The sequence below is a fragment of the Eucalyptus grandis genome, chromosome 3 (genome assembly GCF_016545825.1).
Source record: "Eucalyptus grandis isolate ANBG69807.140 chromosome 3, ASM1654582v1, whole genome shotgun sequence".
Taxonomy (NCBI): Eukaryota; Viridiplantae; Streptophyta; class Magnoliopsida; order Myrtales; family Myrtaceae; genus Eucalyptus; species Eucalyptus grandis.
The window spans coordinates 43,764,554-43,773,185 of NC_052614.1; the positions used below are offsets into that span (position 1 = coordinate 43,764,554).

General features: G+C 39.8%; 1 protein-coding gene across 1 annotated transcript; it reads left to right on the forward strand.

Moving 5' to 3' along the window:
- The first annotated feature begins 7,275 nt into the window (after positions 1–7,275).
- On the forward strand, positions 7,276–8,295 carry LOC104436719 (putative glycine-rich cell wall structural protein 1). Its single transcript, XM_010049578.3, has one exon. It carries the CDS (start codon positions 7,350–7,352, stop codon positions 7,953–7,955), a length of 606 nt encoding a protein of 201 aa, XP_010047880.2. The 5' UTR covers positions 7,276–7,349; the 3' UTR covers positions 7,956–8,295.
- The last annotated feature ends 337 nt before the right edge of the window (positions 8,296–8,632 follow it).

An 8,632-nucleotide genomic window follows, 5' to 3' on the forward strand; every position in this document is an offset into this window, starting at 1 on the left:
CATATTAAGCATGGAATATCATTGTTCTCCTCATATGCAATGCCGAAATCTTTGATGTTCCTCTTAAAAGGCATATTAGTCAAGTCTACGGCATCCGCGACTCTCATCATCACAATCTCTAGTAGATAAATTCATATAATCTTCCAATAAAAGAAAATGGATAATCTATTGCGAAAAAGTATAATCACTTATTTACAACTTAATGGCATTTTCGGATGACATAAGAAAACACATGCCCTCAAGTTAGCTCACTCAGAAAATTCATATTATTTTGTGTTCACTGGAGTGTAAAATCCATTTTTAACCCATATCCAATAAGATGGATCATATGGCTTACTTAAGTTTTAATAAATGAATTTGGGTTATTAATCTAATGATATATGGGTTGTAAATTGGTTACTAATTATAAAGATAATTAATTGAGTCAACCCATTAATGAGTATCATCCACTTGATCAATTTTTATAATTTTTTAAAATTTCCAATTTTTTTTTTTTTTTTTCTTTTTCTTTCTTTTATTTTTCCCCCAACAAGGTCCAATGGTAGACCATTGCCAACCACAACAGGGCTGCCTTGCCAATCGTGAGTGAAGTTCGTGAGCGTTGCCTGGTTGTCCAATTGCACTAATGAGTCTCAATTTCGCTCATTAGGCAAGGTTAATGCCTCATTGGCCTCAAGCAAACTCAAGTTCACTAGATCTAATGAGGCCAAGCTCATTGGTCTTGGCGTTAGCAATTATCAGCCTAAATTAACAAGATAGACTAATCGGTATTGTTACAAAAGATTTAAAATTGAATTGATACAAATTCAATAAGCTTAGGATTTTTTGGGGACTTTTTACCTATTAACGCCCTCCTATGAATGCACCTTCCTACACGCATGCAATATTTTCAATCAGTAAGCATGGCGCGAATCCCTCTATTGAAATTATATTAGCTTTAAAGATGAATGAGAAAGCAAAATTAGAACTTACTCAGTGACCTTTTAAGGGTGTTAAACTCTTGCGCCATAATCGGCCATGTTGAGGTTCCGTCCATTGCTTTCAAGGCAGGCATGAAATTGGATTGATTTACATATGCACGATGCAATAGTCTTCTCTATCTTGTCATGAAAGACACATCAATCGAGTTTATGGTGGCATTTTCCGTTTTAAAGATATGCAACACTCTAATCAGCGCCATTTGGTAAACGAATGTGAATAATTTATATTTAAAAACAAATTGCTGCCTCGATAATAAAGCTAGTTACATATGTTAGCAAAACTACTTTTGATGTTGGCACTTGTTATTTTTACTAGCATGTAAGTTAGGGACGTCCATGGAGTGTTGATAAATTTTTGAAACGTTTGTTAAACGCGGGTTCATGAAAATGTTCTTTAATTACAAACAAGCTCACTTTCTTCTGTATAAGAATTCATATAACGAGCAGTATTTGTACATGGCCCAAGTTGATTTTACATTTGCAAGCCATAAGTGATAGGGCTATCTCGTTATATCATTCTACACGACCGGTGTGAGTCGCTACTACCTATATAATCAAGTTAGAAAGATTTAATCTTCCGATTTTTATTTTCTCAGTGAAAGGCTAGACTTTCTTGGTGGCTTATCTGGTTCTTTTAATCTGAAAATGTTTTGGAAAAATCTAGACTCCATCGTGCAGTGCAGAGCAAGGATGTAGATGTTTTGTGGATGAAGATTGGACTAGGCTTGCCGCAAGAATTAGTGAGATGGTTGATATTGACGATGTCAGCGGAGCTGGAATCCTCTTCCTCTCTTCTTCTTGTATCTTCTCTGTCAAATCTGCTTGGGAGCTATTGAGAAATGAATCTATTCGAGCTGCATGACGCAGACATTATCATGGTTTTGTCCAAAATATTCCTGGAATCATAGCAATCTACCGACCAAAGATCGACGTTGAGCCTGCCGTAGTGAGCTTGGAGCTGCGGGCGTGGGACGTGACCTGGAGAAACGGGGGAGAACATTGAGCGCGCTTTTGCTCCTTTGGAGCTGGGGGAAGAAACCCATGACGCGATGGCGCCTAGGATTCGTGCCTGCCGGGTTTCGCACGACAATCTTGCAACTGCAAGAAGGAATCAAGAAAAAGAAGATGGAGAGGATGAGGAAGAAGGGGAGAAGAGAGAAAGGAGTTTCTTTTAGCTTCAAGAGGTGAAAAAGGAGCTGAGAGAAAATCAGGAATTGTACAGTCTTTTTGTCGTTTTGTTTGCGGTTTTGATGTGGTACGGGATAGTTACGGTGGAGTGGTGTGGCCGGGTACGATTCTCAGCCTGATGTGGTGACTCAGCTAGTCATTTACTATCCATACATAAATATATATATATAGTTTCAATCCCGAGCCATCTTGAATTTGTTTACCAGAATAAATTGACTTATGAAAACACATATAATAAGTAAAGTAAAAGGAAATATAATTTCATTAAAGTAGCATGAATGATGTAATCTAGTTTCTCCTACCAACGTTATCAGCTTATTTTACTTTTGTTGGCAAAAATATATTAGCACCATACAAAGAAAAAAAAATAGAGCATGCAAAGTTTGAAAGTTTACATATGTCACAGATGCATGGTGTTGGGTTTATAGCATAAGTGGAGAAGCTCAGAGCAAGCAATAAACCTTGAGGAAATTCCAAGATGCTATTCAATTTATTCTACGTTGGAGAGAAATTAATAATAAATAAAATTGAACTAAAAGGAAAACCCATGTATGCGAATATATGTGTAAACATGTATTGGAAAATTGAAATTTGTCATAGACAGTTTTCTGACAACGGGTAATAATAATTAGATAAGAAGATCGTAGATTACAATAATAGTAATATTTACAACGAATGCACTTCCCAACACCGCGTAGAATTTTTCCATCTTGTGCATATCCCTTTCTCGAAACCACATTAGCTTCAAAGATGAACAAAGAAATAAGTAAAAAGAACTTACTTGGTTACCTTGAGGCTATTCATCTCTATTGCAATGATCTGTCGGCCATACCAAGGTTCTTTGCTTTGCTTTGGATGCAAAATTCGTGCTGGATGAACACACCAACCCGAGTTGATTTTTTTTTATTTTTCTATTTTGCAATATATCATATCAAGCATGGAATATCATTGTTTTCCTATACATAATACTGAAGTCTTCACCACTTTTTTAAGAAAGACACGTTAATCAAGTCTATGGCTGTACTTTTCATTTTAAAGATTTGGGTAGCTCTCATCATCATGATCTCTAGTAGATAAAGTCATATAATCTTCCAACAACAAAAAAAATTCAGATAATTTATTACGATGAAGATGGCCAATTATCGAGAAAAATGTTTAAAAAAAGTCATAAACCTTTTGTATTTGTGCCAATTTAGTCCTAAATCTTTTTTGGTATCAATTAAGTCCTAAACATTTTTACGTTGTGCTAATTTAGTCCTTTCTGGCCAATTTTGGCTAGATTTTGCTGAGTACACGCCTAACATGATCGATCTTTGATGTAGATAACTTTTAATAATTTTTTAATTTTTTAAATTTTTTTCTTTTTTTCTTTTTCTTTTTCCTTCTCCTCCTTCTTCCTCCAACCAATCACCGGACCTTGGCGACCGGCCCAGGTGACGGCCGACGAGGTCGAGGTCGACCTCGCTAGCCACCTCACCAATGGCTACTAGGGCGGCCTCACATTGGGCAATGAGGCTCGCCCTCACCGGATTTGGCAAGGGTCGAGCCTTGCCCATGGCCAGTGAGGGTCATGGGCGAGGGGCGAGCCTTGCCAACCCGACGCGAGGTCGCCCTCGCGGCCCGGGCGACCTTGAGCTGGCCTTGCGCCGAGCCGACGATGCTCACCCTCGCCAGACCCGATCTAGCAAGGTCGAGCCTCACCAGCTATGGGCAAGGCTCGGCCCTCACTGATCCGGCGAGGGCGAGCTTTGCTGCCCAACGCGAGGCCACCCTTACGACTACCGGTGAGGGGGCCGGCAAGGTCAAGGTTGTCAAGGTCTAGCGACCGGTTGGAGGAAGAAGGAGGAGAATGAAAAGAGAAAAAAATTCAAAAAATTCAAAATATTAAAATATTATTAAAATTTGTCCACATCAACATCAATCAGGTCGCATCGATCGGCCGACGTCCAATTAGCAAAATCCAACCAAAATTGGCCGGAAAGAATTGAAACTGGCACAACATAAAAAGGTTTAAAACTTAATTTGCACCAAAGAAATGTTTAGGATTAAATTGGCATAAATACAAAATGTTTAAGACTTTTTTAACATTTTTCCCGTCAATTCCATACAACACTAGAAAACACATGCCCAAGTTAGTCCATTCAGAAGCGTGAAACTTTTATATGAAAGAGAAAAAAGCTCCTCTAATAATATACATTGAAGGGGGAAAAGTCACTTTCATTAATATGCGTATATATGCAACGCGAGCAAAAGAAATTATCTTGATCTCATATCTGAATGAAGGCAACAAACTATTCTCTTGTTATATTATTTTTACAAGGAGAACCAAAGGACAAAGAGAATATTAGAAAAGATAAGAGAAACTGCATACGGTTTACAGGTTTCAGAGTGTTCATTTTGGTCAGTCCGTATCTTCTTTCGGCTGAAACAGCGGATTGACTTAAGTTAAAACCATTTTGGCGCATGAGAACGTTTGACTGCAAAGACTGATATAATGGGGTAACAACTTAGAGCATTTTCACTCTTGCAAAAGCTTTCACCGCGTCAGCATGGAGTAGATGAAAGAAAAGATAGATTTTTAGTATACATGCACAACAAATCCTAAAACTAATTATGAAAGTGTAAGTGAGTCCTAAAATTTACAAAAAAGTACAATAAAATGCTTTTGTTAACTTCATCTAATTTGGCTAATGCCGACACGGTTTTATTTAAGTATTTTCTCTCTCCTGCTTGGCACTAACGTGGTTAAAACGACACCGTTTTAATCTAAAATTAAATTTTTAATACAATTTTGTTTTAAATTATATTAAAAAAAAAAAAAAAAAATTTAAGAGAGAGAGAGAGAGGAAACTGAGCGAGGGCTTGTCGTAGCCCCACCATCACTGAGAAGGACCAACAATTCTAGGGATGGTCAATAAGGGTCGTTGAGCTCTAGCTGGTGTGGCAAGGGCATGCAAGTCCTCACCCAAAACTAGCAGAGAGTTACGACCCTCCCCAGATGAGGTGAGGCTCATCGGCCCTCACCCTAGAGGCCCTTGCCTTTTTCCCTTCATTCCTTTTTTTTTTAATTTTAATGTTTTTAAATTTAAATTAAGTAGTACTTAGATTAAAAAATCATATTTAAGCAAAAATGACATTGTTTTAGCATTTTCTTTTTATGTTTTAGCCACGTCATCATCACATAGGAGAAAAAAAAATTTAAAAAAAAAAAAAAAACAAAGTTATCATTTTCCGGTAGCCAAATTAGATAAAGTTAACGAAATGACTCAATTACACTTTTCGTAAAATTTCTAAAATTCAATTGCACTTTCATAATAAATTTTATGCCTTTGGGTGCACATATTTTTCATCAAATGGTAAATGGGATGGTGTATTACTTGGTTTTTTATTCCCAAACATTACTAAGCATATAGTTTTATGTCTTGGGTTACTATTCATAAAAATTACCTACCACGGATCATGGTTGAACTGAAGTGTTCATGTTCATTCTGTTCACTATTCATAAAGAATACTCATCTTTCAATTGTAGTTCTTCCGAGCCAGTCCAGATTGTTTACTTTCTTGAGAGGAAGAATGGCAACGGCCAATCCACCACTTTAAGGGGGAACTCATCTTCTGTTATATTGAAACTTGCTTGGAATGCATGCTCGTATCGTGATCGGGTAGGCAGGAATAAAAAGTTTGTGATCATTCTACCCCTAGTAGTACTGTGGATGGTACTATCGAGTTAATTGTGACAGATGTTCGATCCAGCTTGTTATTAGATATGAAAGAATAGTTGGTCACCAACTCTTCGAAAATTCCGTGCACGCTAGAGGAGGTGTTGAGTGATGATATGTCTCGTGGTGCTTATTGACTTGGTCATGTACAGTTTGGGCTTTGTGCAGACCTCGATCCGTTTTCTGCATAAATGATTTTTTTGCTTATAAGAAAAGAGTAGAATTACTCCTCATGAGCAGTTGCTGGAAAGGCAAAATTGATATAATGAGGGCCTAATACCCTAAAAATCTCTATACTTTAGCTCCACTCCCAATTCTACCATACATTATTTGATCTCATAGAAAACCCCCAACTTTAGGTTATGTCTTAATCCTACCATAAACTTTTTTTCTCATAATAAAAAATCCTAATTTTAGGTCAAATTCCAATTTTATCCTAATTTTTTTTGTCTTATAAAAAATCACTAACTTTTACTTGAGTATTGAATCTGCTTCCATTAATTCTCTTTTCAAAATTTCCCTTAATGATCTTATAGGGCATTTCAGGGTCATTGCTATAGTTTTTTTCCAATTTCAAATCTAGGAAGACTTTTTCTCATAGATGAACTTCCATATGAGACCAAATAATAGTTTCTTGAGTATGAAATTTGGGTAAATATTATAACTGAATTGCTCTTACTTTTAAGAGATTCTCCCTTCCATCTCACTCGGAGATCTTCAATATTGCATTTGGTCTTCAATCTCTTGTATTCAGGAGTTTCCATTTCTCAAAGTCGGAGAGCTTGTCAGACGCTCGGCCTAGGACACTCGAATAGCTCGTGCTTGAGAGTTTTTCATCTCTCGATCGCGAACGAGAAATGCTCAATTATGGTCACTACTGGCCTTGATGGACCTTAAATCGAATATAATCTTAATCTGAGCCCACAGATTGACATCGATCCCAAGTCGAGCCGACCCGATCCTTGAGCAAGACCAGCATCCCCCCATCAGACCCTCAGAACGTACCTCATGTGGCAACGCCTGTCAGATTAGAATCCCACCAAACCCCACTAACGAAATAAACAAAGTTATATACAACGAAAACCCCCCCATTTGATTCTTAACCCCACTATCATATCCTAAGTGGAGATCAAATGGGTCGGTCTGATCAAGGCCAAATGTCCAGCCGTTCCCCTTTGTCTCGTCCTTTGGCTTAACCTCAACTCGAACCCTCAGCCACAAAAACAAGGCCACGTTCGACCAGGAAACCTCCCAAAACAGCCACCTCACCGGCTCCACTTTCCAAGTCACCCATCATCGAACCTCCACTTCATCATCTTTCGCTCGTCTTCGTTCGAAACGAAGAACCAAGTTCGGGCGCTGAAGAGCACTATATATAGGCAGGCGTTCTCCAAGCAAAAGCGCACTTCAAACTCGGACTACCATTTTCAGAGATAATACTCATCGTCGGCGAATCCCAAACATGGCAACTCCGAAACTAGCCATGGTCATGGCTTTTCTTCTTCTCACGACTTCGGCCGTTGATGTGTGCGCGATCAGAGTGGCGAGAAAGGACTTGGGCGTGGACCTTGGAGGCATAGGGGTCGGCATTGGAGCCGGGATAGGGCTAGGAGGTGGCGGCGGCGGATCTGGATCGGGTTCTAGCTGTGGCTCTTGCTCCGGCTCCGGCTCTGGGTCCGGCTCCGGCTCCGGCTCCGGCTCCGTCTCCGGCTCCGGCTCTGGCTCTAGCTCAGGGTCTGGGTCCGGGTCTGGCTCTAGCTCTGGCTCTGAATCTGGCTCATGGTCTGAGTCCGGTTCTGGTTCTGGTTCAGGTTCAGGTTCAGGTTCGGGGTCGAGCTCGGAAGCGGGCTCGCACGCTGGGTCATATGCTGGGTCTAGGGAAGGTTGCAAGGGGGGATCCGAAGCAGGATCATATGCCGGGTCCTATGCAGGGTCCAGGGCTGGATCAGGCTCGGGCTCTGGACGAGGTGGCGGATACGGCAGGGGCTTCGGCAGAGGTGGCGGGTCGGGTGGCTACGGAGAAGGACGTGGATATGGAGAAGGGTATGGGAGGGGAGGTGGAAACTGAACTGGACGATATTTTTCATATTTTTCATCATGCGTAGCTAAACGGTCTTAGTTCGAAGGAGAATAAGCATCTAAGATCGACTCCGCACATCGTTATTCCATGTGTTTTGTGTGTGTCTTCCCTTTTGGACAAGAGATTGTGTGTTTGAAACAGTGCAGAAGTTGATCAAATTTCGGGAAATTTCGGGAGATGTCCTAGGTTGGTTGTTTGAAGGTGTCATTCTCTTGTATCCTAAGCATTTTTCATTGTTGAGAATAATCGAATGAATGATCATTTGAAAACCACGTTCGCTAATAACATCGTGGCATGAAGTACTGATTGCATGTCATGTGCGTGCTCACCTCCTGTTGTATCTCATCGAACCTTGGAACGTTGGGAATTTGCAGTATCATTCTTGAAAAAGATTGATATACGGAAAACAGTTGGGAAGGTATCAAGAAAAAGAAACACGATTTCATTTTTGAGCTGCAAGATCCTCCTTAGATCAGCACAGCTTCACTTGCTAGGGGCCATACATCCAATGCCCCGAAAGAACATGATTTAATAGAGTTCATCAACTACTGGCACAAAAAAGGGGGAGTGTTTATTTCTTTGCATTTCGTTCGACTTTTCTTTTCGAATTGAATGACGGGCATCTTATTCAAATGATATTAAGCAACTTTTTCGTAATACCTACA